General features: G+C 57.3%; 6 protein-coding genes and 1 non-coding gene across 7 annotated transcripts; 2 read left to right on the top strand and 5 right to left on the bottom strand.

The window, feature by feature from the left end:
* Positions 1-577: 577 nt before the first annotated feature.
* On the bottom strand, positions 578-2,007 carry GLRG_00736 (GATA zinc finger; the record flags this gene model as incomplete). The annotated part of the gene is made up of 2 exons (XM_008091421.1): positions 578-735; positions 792-2,007. 2 exons carry the CDS (start codon positions 2,005-2,007, stop codon positions 578-580), a joined length of 1,374 nt encoding a protein of 457 aa, XP_008089612.1.
* Positions 2,008-5,605: 3,598 nt separating this feature from the next.
* GLRG_00735 (uncharacterized protein) lies at positions 5,606-9,593 on the top strand (the record flags this gene model as incomplete). The annotated part of the gene is made up of 2 exons (XM_008091420.1): positions 5,606-5,809; positions 5,874-9,593. 2 exons carry the CDS (start codon positions 5,606-5,608, stop codon positions 9,591-9,593), a joined length of 3,924 nt encoding a protein of 1,307 aa, XP_008089611.1.
* A 490-nt stretch (positions 9,594-10,083) lies between these two features.
* GLRG_00734 (uncharacterized protein) lies at positions 10,084-11,897 on the bottom strand (the record flags this gene model as incomplete). The annotated part of the gene is made up of 3 exons (XM_008091419.1): positions 10,084-11,580; positions 11,715-11,763; positions 11,836-11,897. The coding sequence occupies 3 exons, from the start codon at positions 11,895-11,897 to the stop codon at positions 10,084-10,086; spliced, it is 1,608 nt and encodes a 535-aa protein (XP_008089610.1).
* Positions 11,898-12,257: 360 nt separating this feature from the next.
* Positions 12,258-12,331, bottom strand: GLRG_13021. The gene has a single exon. It is a non-coding gene; the product is annotated as a tRNA-Val (tRNA).
* Positions 12,332-12,709: 378 nt separating this feature from the next.
* GLRG_00733 (ribosomal recycling factor) lies at positions 12,710-13,664 on the top strand (the record flags this gene model as incomplete). Its single annotated transcript, XM_008091418.1, has 2 exons — positions 12,710-12,777; positions 12,839-13,664. The coding sequence occupies 2 exons, from the start codon at positions 12,710-12,712 to the stop codon at positions 13,662-13,664; spliced, it is 894 nt and encodes a 297-aa protein (XP_008089609.1).
* A 338-nt stretch (positions 13,665-14,002) lies between these two features.
* Positions 14,003-15,295, bottom strand: GLRG_00732 (uncharacterized protein; the record flags this gene model as incomplete). The annotated part of the gene is made up of 1 exon (XM_008091417.1): positions 14,003-15,295. One exon carries the CDS (start codon positions 15,293-15,295, stop codon positions 14,003-14,005), a length of 1,293 nt encoding a protein of 430 aa, XP_008089608.1.
* Positions 15,296-16,091: 796 nt separating this feature from the next.
* On the bottom strand, positions 16,092-20,712 carry GLRG_00731 (hsp90-like protein; the record flags this gene model as incomplete). The annotated part of the gene is made up of 2 exons (XM_008091416.1): positions 16,092-16,202; positions 16,255-20,712. 2 exons carry the CDS (start codon positions 20,710-20,712, stop codon positions 16,092-16,094), a joined length of 4,569 nt encoding a protein of 1,522 aa, XP_008089607.1.
* Positions 20,713-20,735: the final 23 nt, after the last annotated feature.

The raw sequence follows: 20,735 nt of genomic DNA, 5'->3' as shown, positions 1-20,735 counted from the left end.
AATACAAGTCGCCAAGTGCGCGCGCGCGCGCGCAAGTGAGGCAATCCGATTGTGGGCCACAAAGTATCGCCGAGGCGAAGTATCTAGGCGAAGGGCACACACACGCACACGCATTTGGATATCACTCATCCCGCACTCCGTAGGAGCCAGTCTTGGACCGCTGGCCGAACGGCAAAAGAGAGAAGGAAAAAAAAAAGGAAAAAAAAGAGGGGGAAATAGGTCAACACGTCCAGTGGTTCCCGCCCGAGCCGCTCCCCGCGTCAACTGTACCTGACTCGGTGGGTGGCTCGCCGGCTGATAGCAACATGGCTTGAATTTCGCTCTCTCGAAACTGCTGGTCCGAAGGCCTCGCCCCGTGTGCCCCATTGTCCAGTCGTATCCAGGTATCTCGGTTGCTGCAAATTGATAACAACGTAAAAGTAGCATACAGCCATATGTTCGTTAATGTAATAGTAGTCTGCGCCGTGCCGACTTCCAGACGCCCACTCCAGCCGGGGGAGGTCATGGGAGAGCCGTGCTTAGCCCTGTAGGGCATCTGCCGACCAATGCGCCGATAGTTACTCATCAAAACTTAACCTCAACCATGCTCGACTTGTAACGAGCCCGCCTGATGACTGGAGTTGGTGCCGTTGTGCCTGTTCTTCTTCTCTTTCTTGGCCCACCGAAGGCCGCAGGCGTTGCATAGTGTTTTTGGCCCACTTGGGCCTTTGCGCCATTCGGGAGAATCCAGGGTGCCTGATTATCGTGGTTAGGATGTGCTAGCAGAAAGCTGGAATGAGACTGGACCTTACCGCAGTCCGTGCAGACGTATTCCTCCGAAGTCTTGAGCTTCTTCTTCTTGTCGCCTGTCCGAGGGTCCCGGTCGAGTGGGATGGCAATGCCGGCGTCGCCCTTGATCAATGTTGGACTTGCGTTGCCTGTCGTGATGCCACGACTTCTTTCACCCTCGATATACCTCAGGCCGGTCAACATCTCGATGGTGTCCGTGTGCGAAGCCCCGCCTTCGTACCTGGCCATTTTGTCCTTCAGCGAGTCCGGCCGGCTTCCTGCGACGCCTTCCAGAGCCTCACGCGTGAGTGCGACGTTGAGGGCCGACGACCTATCTCCCGTTTCCGTGTTGCGAGATGTGTGGCTCGGGGCGGACGTCATTGTAGTTTCCGACGGCGTCATGTCTGACCTGCCCTCCTGGCCCTGCATCCATTGCCGTTGTGACTCTTCGTTCTCCATCTCCTCCTCCCTGCGCAGCTCGGCAATGCGCCTCCTCAGGCGTTCGTTCTCGATCTTGTGTTCCAAAAACGAGTCCAGTAGACCGGCGTTCTTTGTTGGGTACGGGCGCGACATCATGAAGACTGCTTGGCAGAATGGAGATTGGTTGTGGGGGTTCGGCGCAAATTTGGCGGCAGCGATGTGGGCATGGCCTACCGACTCGAAAATAGCGTATTTGCCGTCCTTCTTCTTGAGCCTGAAGAACAGGCGCAGGGGGTTCCCTGAGGCTATGGACTCGTTTAGCTCGGCGACAAAAACGCCGACGTCGTCTGGGTGAACCAGGTCCTTGAGGAAAGTGTCGGTGATCTCTTCGGCAGCGTAGCCCGTCAGATTCAAGATGCTGGGCGAGACATATCGTAGGCGACCGTTGGCGTCGAGTATTTGAAGAAAGTCCTTGAGCTCTTCCACGACTTTTGCGGGCCAATTGCGCCTCTTTGTGAACTCGGTCAGGGTACTGCCGGCCTGCTGTAAAGACTGCGCATTCATGCCACCGGCCGGTGGAGGCCCCCCGCCGACAACGCTAGAAGTATCGTCGCCATTGTTTGAATAATTATTGCTCATGGAGGGCGTTTCGTCTCCGAGGCCGTCAGGCATGGGGGTGTTGCCGACAAAATTGAAGGCGGACATGGTGCCGTCGTCGTGGGGGTTGTCGACGCTCATAGACATGGCGTCAAAGCTCCCATAAACTGTCGGGTCCAGGAGAGAGGACATGATGTTGGGGTCGGCTTCAGCCATCTGCATTGTGTCAGCGCGACGTAGGGGGGGGGGGAGGGGGCGGTCTGCGGAAGCTTGAGTGGGGCTTGAAGAGGAATGCGCCGGGGGTCGGCGGGTCGGGAAGGGGGGAACAAGAGGGAAGCGAGGCGGTTATGGGAAAGTGCAGTTGGCCGTGTGCATGTATCGGATTAGGACCAGGCATGGGAAGCTGGCGGGGGGTACTAACAGCATCGAAGGCAGAAAGTGCATCTTGGTGCCCGAAGCCAAAGAAATTGACTGGGGGAGGCTGAGGGGGTCCGTGGGACATGGTTGCGGCGGTAGAGATCCAATACTAGCCCGACGGCTTCTAACAAAGGCATCGGCGGTCTGCGCCGTAATTCGATATTGGTATTGGGGGGGAGGAGATGGTGTTCCTCTGGGCGGAAGGTGGTCTGCTCACGGTACGGCACTGCAACTCTGTTGGGGGCGTCGTTTTCTTCTTCTTTTCTTTTTGCTGCTTGCAACTCAAAGTGCGATATGCTCGTTGCGCCCGTAGTACAGCGGGATAGCGATAGCGCCCACAGCCGCGGCCACGCCGACGAAGCCCGAAGGCGAGCCCGCGATAGCGGATGCAGTCGAAGCGTTTCGAAGGAGAGGGGCCGGGGGACATGAGCTGACACGGAGAGCTGGAACTGGGTCCGACGAGGCCTAGATTCACGGTAGATCAAGGGTACCTAACGAAGAAAAAAAAAAGATACGGGCGAGTCCAGGGCGTTGTACATCGAAGGGTACCCGTCTTATTCTTCCATGTCTCTGGCTATATTGCTCGGCTCGCCGGGACAGGAGCAAATGTCGATTTTGAGGTCGATAGCCGGATGCGTGGTGAATGCAACTGAACGAATGATGGAAAGAGAGGAAAGAAACAGGCCACGACTGGAGCGCGGGACAGATTTGAGTCTGGTATGGTGAGAGAATCCTAGCCGATGGGGGTTTGCCACAATAAAATGCCGAACTGGATTACTGCTAGTACAGACGTGACCCGGCCAGTCCAATTCTTAGTGCGAGTTGGCCTTGTAGTGCGGTGCAGGCACAGGAGTGGAAAGTGTAGCAGCGGCAGTACCTAGCAGTACGGAGCGCTGACAGACGACAAAGAGAGGGAATGCGTATGTGATTGTGTGTGAGAGAGAGAGTGTTGTTCGTGTCTTGTCCCTGTCTTTTCTCTTGGGCTGTTACGACTGTCGTAAGACACAACCAGTGGGCTGGGTTGAGCTGGGTTTGGGGTCCAGTCGGATTGGGACGTGGACTGCGAGGCCAAGTCTGGTTACCTACCTACCCTCAGGAGAGGAAGATGGGAGACACAGAGGGACGAGGCGAGGGGCGGAGGAAGCGGTGCTAGATGGAACGCAGTTGAAAAACGGAGGGAGAGAAAGGGGGGGGAGGGGGGTGGAGGGGAAAGGAAAGATGAGGGCGATGAAGGAGAAGAAGTGTCACACGCGCTCGAGTCGTCGAAGGGAAGAAAGAAAGGAAGGAGGGAAGGAAGGAAGGAAGGAAGGAAGGAAGGAAGGAAGAAGAAGGGTGCGTGGTGTACGGTACCTAGGTAGTACCTAGGGTGGGAATCTGGGAGACGACAAGATGTGGGAAAAGCAGGAACCCAGGAAAAGGATGGGAAACTACAAAATGGAAATGGAGCACATGGCAATTTTCAGTCGCGGGGCATGGATATTTGGTGGCAGGAGCAGGTGATGGAATGGACACCCTGGAGGAAGAGGCATCCATTCGCATTCCCACCAAAGCCGGCTGCTAGGTATTAATTTACCTACCGGTATGCACTAAGGTACCTAGGTAAGCCACCTAGTTTAGCTGCCTGCCTTGCAACCTTTGTTCCACTCGGCCTTCGAATAAATATCTTGGCTCTGCCTCCCTTTGGATTCTCTTCTCAAGGTACCTACCTACCTACCCTACGTGCCTACCTAGTCAGTCTCCTCCCATTGCGCCGTCGTCCATGCTGGTGGGCCATCCGGTGTTGCAGTCTCCGAGCTGAACCTCCAAGGGGCTTCGCACAGCGATCCCCTGGGAGGTGCTAGCAAGGGCGCTACGATTCGGAGCAAATGCCCCGGCCGAACATGATGGCCGGAGGTTTCTGCACGAGTAGAAGACGCCGTGGAATTTGGTCCCGTTTGGAGCCATACAACAACGGGTCTCGGGTGGAGAACAACCGCCTTTGGGCTCTGGCATGACTAGCTACCGCCCACCTTTAGGTATAGTTATATAGTAAATGACCGTCCATCGGTGGTATACGTGTATTGGCCGCTGGGAGGAGGGTCCTACAGATCTCCCAGCTCCCGCTGCTTTTGCCGCCGAACGAGGGACCTTAGCGGTGTTGTCCGACCCAGCGACGCTTCTGCGTTGCGCCCCATCCGAGAGCCAGGATTACATAATGACATGCTCACCCGGACACGGCAGCTAAACTAAACGAGCAGCTGGCTCAGTGGGGACTTGATGGCTTGCTGACTTATGGTACTGATCCCCGATATCCGTACTCCGTACGCTAACATTCATCCATCCTTGCGGGCCCTGCGCGCGCCGTCCTTTTTGCCTGTACCTTACCTCGCTCGAGTGGTGAAGATGCTGAAGATTCCCTCCCCCTTGTTGCCTTTAGTACTACTGCCACTACCACTGCCACTACCACTCAACTCAGGTACCGTGGGTACGCTACTCGCTCCGTCTTTGGTGAAACCCATCTGGCATTTGTTTGACACCATGGCCTGAACTCGGGCTAGCAGACGCTTTTTAAAGTTGAATCATGATGTCATTGACCGACTTGCGTCAATGTTGACTGTAACTTTCCATTCACCCATCTTGTGCTCTGTTGCCAGATTGAATCTTCTGCTTGACAACTTGTCGCGGGCTATTGCAAGAAACTCAATCTAGCCGCCCACCTTTCGTCCCACTCGGTATAAAGCGCCATCACAGTTCTTCCTCCTCCTTCAAACAACGGATAAGAGACGTCATAGGGTCTTGGGGACGAACGGAGCGGAACCAATGAGTGGGGGGAGGGAAACCGGGGGCGTATGGCTGTGCGGCTGTCTGTGTCTTTTTTCCACCGGATATACGTCTAGCTGTGCAGGAGCATTTCCCAAAGGCTGGCCTTGCAACAGTTAGTCCGCGGCTTTTGCGCCAGATATAGGTCTTTTGTTGGCTGAGACCCCGCGAGCTTCCGACTGACGCTATCCCGGCCACCGTGGGGGCCTGGTGCCGGGAGCCGGGAGCCGGGAGCCTGGAGCCTGCCTGACCCTAGTAGGCATTACCCACCCACCGAAGGGAAGGCACTTGTTATCTTATCGTCAGGCGCGAAGTCACGCTTTTTCGCATCTGCTGCCTACACGCGTGCCATTCCCAGTGTCCCCAGAGCTCGCGTCAAATCCCACCCATGTCCAACATCCACGCCCACCTCGAGCGACCTACACCGACTGTAGCCTGGTGCAAGGCAGCGAGCAGTACGCCATTGCCAGGAAGCACAAAACTGAGTCTCACCTCCCCTTTAAGTTTCCATCTAGACTTCCTCCTCGACACTACCGACCCTGCACGACCGAATCATACACGCCCTGGTTCGCATGGCATTTGGCTCTGAGAGGCATCGCCCGCCATGTCCAAGATCGATAAGCTGTCCGTCCAGGGCATCCGCTCTTTTGGCGGCAGCCGCGAAACCATTTCATTCTATACCCCCCTGACTCTCATTGTTGGGTACAACGGCTCCGGAAAGACCACTATTATCGAGTGTCTTAAGTACGCCACCACCGGCGAACAGCCTCCCAACAGCAAGGGCGGTGCCTTCGTTCATGACCCCAAGGTTCGTATCTTGCCCTACGTCCACTACAAATTCCCGTCAGCGAACTGCGGCTGATGCTTCCTAGTTGTGCGGTGAGAAGGAGGTTCTGGCTCAGGTCAAGCTTGCATTCACTTCGACAGGTGGCCATAAGTGCGTCTCTACGCGTAGTTTGCAGTTGACCGTCAAGAAGAACTCCCGATCACTCAAGACTCTCGAAGGATCACTGGTATACAACAACAATGGCGAGCGCACCGTCATCTCGTCCAGAGTCGCCCAGATGGATGAGTTCATCCCGAGAGAACTCGGTGTTTCCAGAGCCATCCTCGACTACGTCATCTTCTGCCACCAGGACGAGTCTCTATGGCCCATGAGTGAACCTGCCGCCCTGAAGAAGCAATTCGACCAGATCTTTGAGGCCATGCGATATACCAAAGCCATCGACAACCTCAAGGTCCTCAGAAAGAAGCAGGGCGAAGAACTGGCCAAGCTGAAAATATTCGAGGAACAAGACCGAATCAACAAGGAGAAGGGCGATCGTGCCGAGAAGCGCTCCATGGCGTTGCAGACCGACATCGAGGAGTCCCGGGAAAAGTGCACCGCCCTCACCCTCGAAATGGAAGAGCTGCAGGAGCAGATCCGCGAGAAACACGAGCAGGCCAACAGCTACCTGAATGTCGTCAACGACCTCAAGTTCAAGAGGGATCAGCTCGCTTATCGCGAAGGCTCCATTGCGGATATCAAAATGACTCTCGAGGAGCTTTTCGAGGACGACGCGTACCTGGAGAATGCGCTCGCCCAGTACGAGGAGCGCATGGCCCGCTACGAGGAAGAAGCGAACGAAAACAAGGCCCGTTATGCTGAGCTGCAGAAGGATCTAACCCAGTCCCGTCGAGAGCTTTCCGCCAAGCTTGCAGAGCAGGGCAAGCATCAGTCCGACAAGGACAAATACGAACGCCAGCTTCAGTCCCGCATGCAGCTGGTCCGGGACGCCGCAGGGCTTCACGGGTTCCGTGGCTATGACGGCGACCTCAAGGATGCTCAGATCAAGGCCTTCAACGAGCGCATCCAAAAGCTGCTGGCTGAGAAGAAGCGCGACCTCGATCGGGCACAAAAAGAGAATGCGCGCGAGCTGGATGAGGCGACGAGCGTCATCACCGAGCTCGAGGGTCGCAAGGCAACGACAACTCAGAACCGTGTCTTTGCCAAGCAGCGGATGGGTGCCATCGACAAGCGAATCAATGTCTTGCAGATGGACATCAACCGGCTGGACATTGACGAGGGCGCCAAGGCTATTCTCGACAGCCAGTTCGAGGATGTTGAGAGCCGGCTGAAAAAGGCAAACGAGTCCTTGTCCAACGCCGACTACGACAACCAGCTTCAGCAGGAGAACGAGAAGCTGTGGCAGCTCGAGAGTGAGAATGAGAAGCTTGGCCGCGAATTGATGGAGTGCACGCGGCTTGCGTCTGAGCGGGCGCAGTTGGATTTGCGGAAGAAGGAACTGTCAGATCGCAAGCGCAAACTTGATACCCTCACCAACACATGGAAGCCCAAGTTGGACACGCACGTTGGTACCGCATGGCAGACAGACACCCTCGAAGCCAAGTTCCACGAGGCCTTGAAGCACCAGAACAGGATTGTCGCCGAAGCTCGCCAGAAGCGGGATTCGGTGAGGGACAAGCAGCAGAAGGTTGACTTTAGACTGAAGAATGCCAAAGATGTCGGCGCCAAAAATTCAGACGAAGCACAGCGCTGCCGCAGTGCCGTCGTCAGTGCCTTGCAGGCGGTCCGAGACGGTGCCACCATCGATGACTACGAGGAAGAAGTCAAGATGCATGAAGAGGACGTGGAGACATACGCCACCGATATCAGCCTCTTGGACGCCCTGGCAGACTACTACCGCGGCTGCCAGAAGACCCTGCTGGAGAAGAACAAGTGTCGACTTTGCGACCGCAGCTTCGATGACAAATCGAATGTCGCCAAGTCTCGGTTCTCAGACAAGCTGATCAAGTTCCTTGACCCCAACAAGAAGGAAAAGGCAGAAGAGGATCTCGCCAACTCCACTGCCTTACTTGATTCCCTGCGTAAGGTCAAGGCGCAGTATGAGACATACCAGAGACTGATGGCAGAGCTCCCTTCTGTGAAAGAAGAGGTTGCTTCCCTCGAGTATGAATGCGAAACTCTGGAACGAGAGCTGGAGGAGCACGATGCCATCGTCGGTGCCGAGGAAGGCAAGCTGACCGATATTGAATCTCTCAACAAGACCGTCATCAGCATTACCCAAGCCCTCAAGGACATCAGGGACTCCGAGGCGCAGGTCGACAGAATTATGACTCAACAGTCGTCCGGCACGGTCAGCAGAAGCGTCGACGAGATCCACGAGCTCCAAGCGCTTTGCAACGAGCAAATCAGATCGATGAAGAACAAGATCTCCAAGACAACGTCAGATCGTCAACGGATGAAGGACCAGATCAACTCGCTCGAGCTGGAGAAGAGTGAGCTCCGAAACAACCTGAGCAAGGCCCTCAATCAATTGGAGCGTAAGAAGGACTTTCAAAATCAGATCCAGACCCTGAAGGAGGATCAGGTCCATCAGCGAGATTTGATCATCCGAGCTGATCAGGAATTGGAATCCATCGAGCCTGAGATCGCTGAGGCCAGATCAGTCCGAGACGACACCTTGCAGCGTGGTCGTGCAAAGGAGCAGGCTATTGCCGAAGAGCGAGACAAAGTTGCTGACTCGGTGACGGAGCTGAAGATGGTCGAGAACGACATCCAAGACTACATTGACCGCGGCGGCCCCTCTAATCTGGCAGCGAATCAGCGTGCCATCGCGAGTCTTGAGAAGTCGATTGCTTCGCTGGACAAGGAAATCTCGGACTTGACTGTGCGAACCAACAAGCTGAAGCAGGACATTGACAATGGCGACCGCAAGAAGCAGAACATCAGCAACAACCTGAAGTACCGCCAGAATCTGCAGCAGCTCGAGATCCTCCGTCGAGACATCGAGGAGCTGGAGTCCCGTGACGCCGACGAGGACTACAGGACGCTGATCACCGAAGCGAAACAGTTGGAAAACCGCCACAATCGACTGGTTGCCGACCGAGGCTCCATCATGGGTCAGATGAAGACCAAGGACGAGGAACTCGAGCGGCTCCTACTCGAGTGGGAGCAAGAGTACAAGAGCGCTGCCAAGAAATACCGCGAGTCGCACATTAAGGTCGAGACGACCAAGGCAGCCATTGAAGACCTAGGCCGATACATCTCGGCCCTGGACACGGCCATCATGCGGTATCACAGCCTGAAGATGGAGGAGGTCAATCGCATCGCTGGCGAACTGTGGCAGAGCACGTATCAGGGCACCGACATTGACACGATTCTCATCCGCTCCGACAATGAAAACGCGACGACGGGCCGGCGCTCATACAACTACCGCGTCTGCATGGTCAAGCAAGACACGGAGATGGATATGCGCGGCCGCTGTTCGGCAGGCCAGAAGGTGCTCGCCAGCATCATCATCCGTCTCGCTCTAGCCGAGAGCTTCGGCGTCAACTGCGGCCTCATTGCTCTCGACGAGCCGACGACCAACCTGGACAAGGACAACATCAAGAGCCTAGCCGAGAGCCTGCACGCCATCATCAAGGCCCGTCAAGCCCAAAGCAACTTCCAGCTCATCGTCATCACCCACGACGAAGAGTTCCTGCGGCACATGCGCTGCAACGACTTTTGCGACAGCTTCTTCCGCGTCCGGAGGGACGACAAACAGAACAGCGTTATTACGAAAGAGAGCATCACGAGGGTTCTGTAAAGCATTACATGACGGGGTGTACGCGGGTGTTGGGTTGGCGATTGCGGAATCCGTGGGCTTCCTTACGATGTGGATCATGACAAGCACGGCGTCTGGAATGGAGGGGGGGTTGTTTGTTATTTCTGCCTTCAATGCCACATACCTAGCTGCTCATGTAGTTATTAGAGAGGGCTACTTTTGCCAAAATCTCAGCATTTGAGCCTTACGCAAACACATCTATCTCATCGACTGGCAATCCTTTCGCCTTCACGCAGTTTTGCAATGTTGTGTATCCCCAAACCCCCTGTTCCGAGCCTATGTGCATTTGTACTAAACGCAAAAAAAAAATCAAAAAAATCACGACACTCAACGATTCGGGAACGAGCTTGATGGAGAAGGGATTGGCGAGGGTCCGGTGGAAGCGGTTCATGGTATCATAGCCTATCTCCTAACACGTAACGCGGCGACACCTCCCCTAGTATAGCATCAAATGCGCAACGACGCACCCTCCTCAACTGTCCGCTGCGGTGTCCTCCGTCTTCGTCTCTGGCTCAGCTGCGGCGGTCTCGGCTCCAGTCGTCACGATCTCGTTCTTCACCGCCTTGCCCTCCTCCTCCTCCTCCACCCCCCCCTTCCCCGACGAGTCAGCCGTGGCGGCCTCTGGCGCGCCCCCAGCCACGTCGCCCTCATGCTCCTTGACCTTCTTGCTCGCGAGGCCGTCGAGCTCCTCGTCGGCGTCGCGCTTTGGATGCGACGTGACGCTCATATCGGACGCCGCGTCGTCGACAGCTGCCTCGGCAGACCCCTCCTCCCCCGTGGCGGCCGCAGCGGTGTTCTCCTTCTCCGCATCCTCGAGCGAGGGCGTGGCATGCGTTTGCTCGGCCTTTCGGCCCACCGCGGCCTCGACGTCGATGCCCTGCATCTCGAGGCTGGGTCCGCCGCTGGTGAAGCTTGTCGTCTCGCTCTGCGGGCCGAGATCGCCGACGCCAATCTCCTCGGGCCCGCGAGCGTGCGGAACCTCGTTCTCTTCTTCGGCGGCGCCGGTGTTCTGCTCCCGCCCCTGCTGTTCCTGGTCCTGCCGCTCGGGGCTGGCGGCTCTACCGTCATCCCCGCTCCGCAGGGCTGCGGCATGCTGTGCTTCTTCTGCTTGTCGCACTAGTTGGTTGACTGGAACGACGCCCTGCTCCTGCTCCTGTCGCAGTAACTCACCTTGTGTTATCGCGCGGTTGCTGTTACTCGCACCCATAGACGGTATGCCGTTGACGCTAACGCTGACCGTCTCGATGCTGCCGACACCGTTAGGACCGTCAATGGTCTCTGTCGACTCGGTGCGGATCTCAGCCGGGCCACCCCCGTTGGAAGAGCCCGGTGAGGAGGATCCCGGGCTCACACGGCGAGTGAGCCAGGGAATCGGGGTTAGTAGGGCGCCGCCGAGGGCTTCGTCCGTGCCGACGGTTGAGGCGACCGAGTTCGTCGAGTTGCTCCAGGCCACGGCCGCGGCCGGGTTCTCCTGGTCATTGGCACCGCCATTGGACAGCAGGGTCATGGTGGACATGTCCGGGATGGCCGGCGGGAGCGGGTAGGTGTTTGCGCCGCTGGTGACGTGAACCACACGGTCGACGGCGTGCAGGTACGAGGCTAGGTGGCGGTAATGGCGGCGTGGCTCGAGCACAAGCTCCGCAAGGCGCTGAATCGTATGCGGCGGGTACTTGGGAAAGGTCGACAGGACGGAGTTGATCTCCTCGAGCATGGACACGATCTGGGCGGGAAGAGACCCCGGGGCGGCGGCGGCAGTGTTGGCGGCTTCGCTTTCGACGGGGATCGTCGATGACAACGGGACGTTGGACTTGCTGTTCTCTTTGTCGGCGTCCTGCGATGAAGGCAGGCTGCTGGCGGGTTCGATGGAGGAGGAAGGAAGCGGCGAGAGGAGTCGCGGTTGTTGGCCTGACGCGTTAATTGGTTGAGGAGGGGTGGGCAGGTTCGGAATAGGAAATTCATTATGGGCGATCTAGACATTCGCGATGCGAACTGGTGAGCGCGCCCTACCCAGAAGGTTGCCAAACATGTGCGGCCATGGAGTTATTCGGACGAGCTGGTCGTTTCGAGACGGGATGGTTGGGGAGGTGGACGTGGCGGACGTACCTTATCTAGCCTCGAGATGATTCCTTGCGATAGGGCGGGCCATAGACCACTATTGCAGCTCGTGGTTAGCAGCTGAGTATCAAGATAACGAGAAAGGGGGGCGTTTTGCTTTCCGACGTACTAATCCATCTGACCACCCGTCGCGACCGTCCGCAGGAGGTCCTCGTCGACCTCAATCTCCATTTTGGCGGGTTTGCAGGTGTCGGGAGAGTTGGTGGTGGATGAATGGTCAGCCTCCTCCCACTGACGTCGCGTGCTTGTGAAAAAGCGCGACCGGCAGGCAGAGACGGTGGTGCTAAGGGCGGGAGATGCGCCTAACAATTCGCCCCTCGCATCCAAAAACCATAAAACCCGGAAAAATTAGTGGCTTAAGAACGGAGAGGGAACACTAGTTTGAAGTAGCAATAGAGAAAGGAGTACGCATATCCAGCCAGCGCTCTTTCCTCAGCAATGGTCAATCGCATAAAACAGTACGCAGTAGGACATGACAAGCCGCGGAGCAAAAGACTATGATAAAAATCAAAATGTAAAAAAGAGATTTCATGATCGATGCAGGGATCGAACCTGCGATCCTCTGCGTGTAAAGCAGATGCCTTGAACCGCTGGGCCAATCGACCATCTTCGTTGTGATGTCCACCGATATTATGATATATGTATACATTCTGCTACTACTTACGAAGGCCGAGGGAAGGGATCAATGTACCTCCAGATCTTGAAGCCAAGGTGGCCGCAAAACACCTATTAAAATCATTAGATAAGTATAATTAAATACTTCAAGTTGTACTCTCTCTTGCTGGTCCATTTTCTTTTTCCGCCTGGAGCAGCAGCTGGTTCGAAGTGCAGATGAAAGAACGGATAGAGAGCAGTATTCAGGATGACCCGCTTCGCACGGTACCCACCGGCCGAGCCTGGTACGTACGTCACGCCGAGCAAAACGTGAAGCTCCAAGAGCTCTCCCGCAAACAAAACACCAAAAACCACCGCAACAGCACACCATGCGAGGTCTCCGCGCACCCAGATCGCTCCTCCGTGGCGCCAATGGCATGATACAAGCTTCTAGAAGGTAGTTCCCTTCTCTCCGATGCCGCGCAGAGAAGGAAACCCCCCAATTGACCAAGACACAGCCAGGCGCAGGCGCCGCTCGCGGCTCGCCTGATCACAGCGTCTGACGCCCTCGCGCCGACTAGGACGACGACGACCGCAGCCCCCTTCGCGGCACGGCCCTTCTCGCACTCTGCCCCTCTACAGAAGGAGAAGAAGAAGTCTCGGCAGTCCCCGACCTACGACTCGACCGAGATCGTCTCTCGAACCTCCCACACCGTCGACGATGCCGACCACGACGACCTCCCCGGCTCCAAGCACCCGAAGCCCGACCCGGCCGACCCCCTAAACTTCGCCGACGTCGCCTCGCGTCTCGCGTCCCTCGCCGCCCACCACACCGAGGTCCTCAAGCTGCTCCAGTCTGGCGACCGCTTCTCCCCGGACGCTATCGGCGCCCTGACCGTCCAGCCCAGCCGCAAGGACCCGACGACATACCCCCTCCGCGAGCTAGCCGAGATCGTGCCCCGGCCCGGTGGCCGTACCGTCTCTCTCCTCCTCCACGAGAAGGACTACGTCAAGCCCGTTATGGCCGCCGTCCAGGCCTCGCCCGACTTCAACCAGCAGCCGCAGCGCGACCCGGACAACGAGCTCGAGCTCGTCCTCAAGATCGAGGCGACCAACAAGGACGTCGTCGTCCGCCGGGCCAAGGACGCCGCCCAGGCCTGGCGGGAGAAGATGCGCACCGTCACGGAGAAGCGCAAGAAACTCCACGCCAAGTGGCAGAAGGACAAGGCCATCGTGCCCGACCTGAAGAAACGGGCCGACAAGGAGCTGCAGAAGCTGCAGGACAAGGAGATGAAGGTCGTCGACGCGGCGGAGCAGCAGGCAGTCAAGAAGATCCAGGGATGAGGCTGATGTCTGGCGGATTCTCTCTTGGCCCCGTCTTCTGACAGCCGGAGAGACCCTCCCTCGAACGCGGGAGCGCCATGTATATAAATGTTTTGAAAGAGGGCATCTTTTCTTCTTCCCCTGTCACCAAGGTATGGATGGCAAGAAAGAAAAAGAAAAAAAGAAAAAGTCTTTAAACGTTCGGTCTGTAGTGTACAGTAGAAGAGACTTTTGCATCCAAATGTACAACGTTTTTTTGTCTTTTTCAACTCTCTCCTCTAATCCTACAATGCTCGTCTTCTTCCACTCGCTCGTCTTCTACGTGCGTGTATGTAGTTACAATTGTGTTGCAAAGGTCCTCAAGCCCTTGCGGTCTTGCCTCCAGCAGCAGGCATCCCCTTGGCCACCAACGCCGCAATCTTGCCATCAAACTTGCGCCCATCGACCTCGTTGTATGTCTCATTGACCAGGTGCGACTCCCTCGCCATGCTCACCGGGTCCCGGCTGCCCCGCTCCACGAACTGGGGGGTCACGTGCCGTCCCTTGACGACGCGGTCGATGATGTACTCCCGCACGGCCTGGCTCGCGCTCTCCTCGACCTTCGTGGCCAGCGCGGCGTTGACCTTGACGCTCGTTGCCGCATCGTCCTCGGGCGCCGCTCGTACGTCCCCGAGGAACTTGTCCTTCTCGGCCAGGTCGCTGAAGAAGTACGTCCCCTTGTCTTTGAACACGAGATCCGTTGTCGTGTGCTGCGTGTCGGACCAGTGGTCGGGCGTGTAGTGCGCACCGCCCGCCACATCGCGGAGGGATCGCATGACGGCGGCCGGCGCGGCGACGGCCGATGATGCACTGGTTATCGGCAAGGACGGGGTGAACCCCAGCAGCCCCTCGACGTTCAGGGAGGGGGTGAAGGCCTCGGGCAGGAACCCTTGATCGCGCGCCCGGACGTAGGTGTGCTCCTCCGCTGTCTCGGGACGGAAGAAACGCTCGTACACCGAAGCGCGGTTGGCCTTGCTCTCCGCATCGTTGGCCCCGTCCTCGCCCTCTCTTCTGGGTTTTCGGCCGCCGCGACCGCCACGACCGCCGCCGCCACGACCTCCGCGTCCTCTTGACCCTCCCCCACGGGCCCCAAAGCCGCCTCGTCCGCCGAAGCCACCACGTCCACGGCCGCTGAAGCCGCCCCGGCTAGGTCCTTCGGACGAGAACCCCGAGGGGAGGTCGCGCCCTTCACGTCCGCCGACAAAGCCTCCGCGTCCGCCGCGCCCGCCGCGCCCGAAGGCCTGCGGCAACTTCACGAAATTCGTTCCGCCGCTGAGGCCGCCGCTGAGGCCGCCGCGGTTGGGCAGGGTCTTGACATCGATGACTTTGGGCTTCGCGCCGGCGGCCGCCGCATTGTTGCTCGCTCCGCCGGTACGGGGCCCGCCTCTCAGAAGCTGGCCAATCTCACTGGCCGCGGCGCGGGATCGCTCTCGTCCGGTCGAGAGGGGTACTCTCTTGAAAGGGGCCGCGCTGCCATTGCCCTTGTTGTTGTCGGAGGAGGGTTCGTCTGCGGCGCGCCATTGCGTGGTGGAAAAGGTTCGGATGCACGTCTTGATGGCGACGACTTCGGGCTTTATACGGCTGCCGGCCGATCGCAGAGCCTGCTGATGCATTTTTGGGCGGATTCGGGGCGGCAGATCCGCGATCGTTGTCTGTCCAAAGTGGTGATGAGCTTCCTTGCTAAAATCATCAATCTCGGGAGCTATCTGAGAAAAGTCTTCGTTACGTAAGCTGCTGAGTGGAATGGGTGCCGATCGATTTGGACACGGACCCGCCCAAGGTACCCCCTTAGTATTGTTACGCCTCAGGCCACTCACTTATTGAGTGGCCAAAAGCCCATGGGAATCATTATGTGCACATTGTCATTCATGCTGTAGGGTCTATAGGATAGGTATCTTCACATTAGGATATACTCCGATTTGGCGAGTATCAAAAGATACAGGTAGGGTGTCCATCGTCAGTCGGGTCCCCTGTTCTGTACATTGCCCGTGGCTCATCTTCGTTCTCATGCTTTCCCACCCGCAGTATTCCAAGCCTTGTTCCTCAGAATGCTTTCTCTCTGCCTCTCTCTCTCTCTCTCTCTCTCTCTCTCTCTCTCGCACAAAATGCAATTCCCATGACCAGAAAAAAAGCCAGTTCGTCCTCCCGAGTTAGTTTTTTTTGAGATCAGTTAACCTTCCTCCCCACCCCCGAACGCCTTTCTGTCTGTTCGTCTAATGCCGCTTTACCAAACACGTCGGATATAACGAGAGGTTCTCGCTGGCGAAGAATAAATGAGTCGATGCCGGAAATTCAAAGTCCGGGATTCAAATCCACAGGCTCCCCCAATGCTGGTGAGATGACAGCTTGCAATTAGCAAGCTCAAGAAAGAGACCGCCCCCCCCCCCCCCCTCCAAAGCCCAGTACCGTTCAAGCCGAGGCCACAGGTGGTACAGCGGTTGAAGCCCTGTATTTTGAAACCAACTCCTCAATCTTGGGCATCAAGTCTGGTATTCTAAAGGGCTTGGAAATCACGTCGTCCTGGAAAGAAAGGTCAGTAGGGTTCGTAGCGGACAAGCCCAAGACGACTTACAATACCGGCGGCTTTCGCGCTCTCGATCTGCTCTGGCCGCGCGTAAGCCGTGACGGCAATGATGGGTATATGCGTTATGAGAGTTCCAGCCCGCTCTAGTTCACGAATGCGTTTGGCACACGTCATTCCATCCATAACCGGCATCTCCAGGTCCATGAGAATAACACTGAGATCGAATCCTTCGGCCTCTTGCCCGGCCCAAAATCGAGACTTTTTGAGCTGGTCGAGAGCCTCACCCCCATGATTCGCAACGTGAGTGTTGTTGCCATAGTTCTGGAGTTGTTTTCGCAGAACTCTCTGGTTCACAATGTTGTCTTCCACAATCAGCACGTCATAAAGCGGCGGCGCTGCGACGACCGGCTTCTTGTAAGACGCTCGCCTGGGCAGTGTTGTAGGCGGAAGAGTCGGCGGGCTCGGGGCGGCGGTTCCGCCCTTCTGGGGCTGGGCTAGGTTGAGCGCTGAAAGGGTCGCCGACTCTGAGCTTGGCGTTGGCGTCTTGCGGCATTTGACGTAAAACGCAAAGGTGCTGCCAATGCCCTTTTCGGAGACGACGCCAATCTGCCCGCCTTGCAACTCGGCCAGCATCCGCGAGATGAAGAGGCCGAGACCCGATCCGCCGTATTGCACGTGGGTGCGGGGTGAAGCCTGGGAGAAGCGCTGGAATAGGAGCTTCTTCTCGTCCTCGCGTAAGCCCGGCCCCGTATCTTGCACCGAGAAGTGAAGGTTGATCTCTTCTCCAGTGCCCCAGTCCTTCTCTTGAATCAAGGCCTGAACGTCCTCCTTGCGTGTTGGGAAAAATGAGACGCCCTTCTCTGTGACCTCGGTGATATTTTTAGAGGCGCTCATCCTCATCGTGATCAGGCGTTTCTCGCGGCCTTGGGTGAACTTGATGGCGTTGGTCATGAGATTGATCAGGACCTGTCTCAGCCTTGACGGATCCAGCTTGACCCAGTCGACACCATGAGTAATGTAGGCTTGGTCGATTGAGAACTCCAGTTTGATCTCGTGAGTGTTCAGCTCCGACTCGAACATCTTGATGACGTGCCTCACTATCGTAACGGGATGAGAATCGACCGGGGTCACTAGCAAGAGTTGTGAGTCAAGCTTCGACAGGGTAAGCACGTCGTCGACGATGCGCTTCTGATGACTGGCGCAGAGATTGATGGTACTAGCGGCTTCCGTACAGCCTTCGAGAAGAGTTTCGAGCTGCTTGTCGTCCTGCGGCTGCGAGCGGTACTCGGCGATGCTGTTGACAATTTCGTCGGCGCACTGGAGAACGGCGCTTAGCGGGTTGCGCATCTCGTGACTGGTAATGTCGATGAAGTTCTCCTGCTGGCGCTTGAGCTCGACCGCCTCTTCTCTACGCTGCTTCTGGAAGTCCTCGGCCCATTTTTGAGGCGAGATGTCTGTGATGCAGGCAAAGATGCTCTTCAGATTGCCCTCCTCGGTTTGCTCGGGGAAAGCGCTCATCAACACCCAGGTATCGATAGTGTTGACGCCGTTCTGGCGGCTGTATTTGAAGCGGAACTCGATCGTCATGGCCTCCTTTTCGTCAATGAGTCTCCTCCAAGCGCGCTCGACGCCCGGGCGGTCCTCGTCCATCACGCTTTGCATCCATGTGTTGGCGCTGTCTTCTGTCCTGGGGTGTCGAGAGATCTGCCACCACATGTCGTTGGCGAAGTTGATGAGACCCTTGTCGTTGGCAATAAAGATGCCCACCGGGGCGAATTCCGCCATGCGCGTAAACTTGTACTCACTTTCGACCGCTTCTTGCGTCCTCTGGTACAACTCCATTTGTAGCTCCTGGCGATCCAACGCGGCCAAACGAGCGGCCCTCTGGCCCCTCTTTATCTCTTCTTCGAACAGCACGACCGATGCCATTGACGTCGCTAGTTGTCTAGACAAGAGATGGATGAAGAGCTGGTATTCATCGTCGTACGGCCTACGGGGATTGGTGCCCAAGATGATGAAACCTACAACAGACTCGCCGGCCGTGGTGGGATGGACGGGAAGGATGACGATCGTCCTCGACGGGTCGCCGAAACCCCTCCACTCCAGGCCTTCGAGCAACTTGGTCGGAAGGTTGCCTGCATCTACCGATAGTACGATGGGCGCTCCTTGCATCGTCATGGACTGCCGCATGTAAGGTGCGAAGCCTTCGTCTGAGGACTTGAGATCGAGGAGGCTGAGGGCAGCTGGGTGGCCCTCGGGAACGCCCAGGCTGCCTTCGAGATGCAACAGTGGGGGGTGCGCTATGCTCCCTGAGTGCATGGAAGACACTTCGCTTTCGCTGTTGTCGTCCCTGACAGAATATATGAGGGCGAGCGGCACATCCAGGTCGTTGAATTCCAGACCCTCCTGTACCCGTGACCAGAAACCCTTGACATCCTTGGCAGAAGCGGTCTTCTCGCCAACTTCGCGCAGCGTGAGCATGCGACGTTCATTGACCTTGCGACGGGTGTTCTCAAATGCCGGATTGTAAAGTCCGACAACCTCACCATCACTGCCCAATAACGGGATGATGGACCACGAAAAGAAGGTCTCCTCCACAAACCCGTGCCGCTTTATAAAGAGCTGGTTATCGTTCTTCATAGTTGACTGGCCATTTGTCCACGCATTGGCAATGACAGGCTCGAGGTCGTGCCATATCTCTGGCCAAGCGTCTTGATACCGCATGCCCATGAGTTTCGGGTGCTTCTGGCCAGCAAGTTCGATATAAGCCTCGTTGTACAGAGTGACATTGTCTACTCCCCAGTACATGGCGGCCGGGTGAGGACTACCCATGACCATGTTGGCCATGGCTCGCAGTTCTGGGCTCCATTGCTCTATGGGGCCGAGGGACGTAGACGCCCAGTCGGTATTTCGACAAAAGAGGATGTGGTCGTCCAGATCTGGGGTGGCTTGGATGCGGGTCCAGTCGAAAGACGGCTTCGTCATGGCCGCCTGGAACACCTGCTGAGTGAACTCGTCCGAGTGATACTTCTCACCGTTGTCTCTCATCACACAGTCGGTCACGAGCGAAGCGTCCTCGGTGGCATGAGGGTCGGGTTCAATGTCGCCAAAGTAGTCGGGTTCGTCGTCCATGGGTACAGCGGTGGATGGTTGGTTCGGTGTCGGGCCTCTGCTCCGCTGCTCGAGAACATCGGACTCTTCAGCCAGAGGGGCGGGGGAACCGGGAGCAGTCGATACGGCACTCGTGTTCCCGCTCACGAAGCGAAAGCGTTTGCGCAGGGTTGAGCAAGTCCACGTGATGCCTCCGTAAGTGTGAGAAGGAAGACATACGTCGAGCGATTCATGGTTCAACACAAAACTGGTGGCCCATGTTTTGAAAAGGATATAGTCGGAATTTTTGGCGGCGTCGTCGCCCTCTACAGACAGCAGCTCCAGGACTCCTGCCGAAGCGCGGAGTGCCGCGTTGGCGTACAGCAAGTGCAGTCCCGTCCTTTGCGTGTTGATTGGATTCGCGAGATCGATGATAAAGGTCGGACGCTCGTCCTGTTCCAGGAGCTCTACTACGCCGACTCCCCTTAATATTTGCAGCCCTTGCGGGAGATTTTGGTTATTTGGACTTTTTGCCGAAGACGTGAGTGTGGCTTCCGCGGACGACGACAAGCTACTGCTCCCCGGAGTGCTACCGGATCTGGCCGGGCCCTGCGTATGAACGGTGCCGCGGGGTAGGCGAACAGTGTGAACTCCCTCGTTGTCCTCCCTCAAACGGGCCAGCAGAACAGCTGCGGCGTCTGAGGGGGGGAGGGGGTTCGGCCGAGGGGGCATCTGTCGTCGGGTCTTGGAGGAGGAGAAGAAGAGAGGGGAGATGAGCCCTTGGTTCCGTCTCGCGAATATAGCCGAAGGAGGGGGCGCCTTTGGAAGAGAGATGAATCGAGGGGGTTCCAGGTGAGTGCGCGGCTTCTTCAGAGGCGAGGGCTGGGTCTGCGCAGCGCCCGGTTCTTCGTCCGGGTGACGCTTGCCTTGCGACGACGTTGTATACCTTGGGGTGTGGGATGGGCCCGTATGCAATGCCACGGTCGGGGAGGTAGGGTCCGATGTGGGCGTCAAGAGGGAGGTGGAGAGGGCGTCGAATGAATGATCGCAAGTTGAATCGCTGTACGTCAAACCATACCGACCAATTTCAGGCGTTGCCCATTGCCCTCCCGGACTGAAATTGGTTGGGGTTGGCGAGGCGGGATGGTAACGAGGGTCGCTCGACTGAAAGCCCGGGGTCGAGGCGGTGGGAGAAACAGAGGCGGAGGAGGCCACGGGTGTCGCGGCGGCAGCGGCGGCGGCGGCGGCGGCGGCAGGAAAAGGGGTCGCCGTCGTGGATCTTGTCGCCGTCGTGGTGGTGGTCGTGGTGGTGGGCGCTGCGATGTATCCCGAGGCACGATAGGAGCGGTGCGAGGTGGGCGAGGGCGAAAGCAGTTGTAAGGTGGGTTGTGGGAAGCGGTCGTCGCCCTGCGGCATGAATGCGCGGGAGGAAGGGGTGA

This window comes from Colletotrichum graminicola, assembly GCF_000149035.1.
Source record: "Colletotrichum graminicola M1.001 genomic scaffold supercont1.2, whole genome shotgun sequence".
Taxonomy (NCBI): Eukaryota; Fungi; Ascomycota; class Sordariomycetes; order Glomerellales; family Glomerellaceae; genus Colletotrichum; species Colletotrichum graminicola.
Note: the sequence above shows the minus strand (reverse complement) of the source record. Positions and strands in the feature narration are given on the sequence as shown.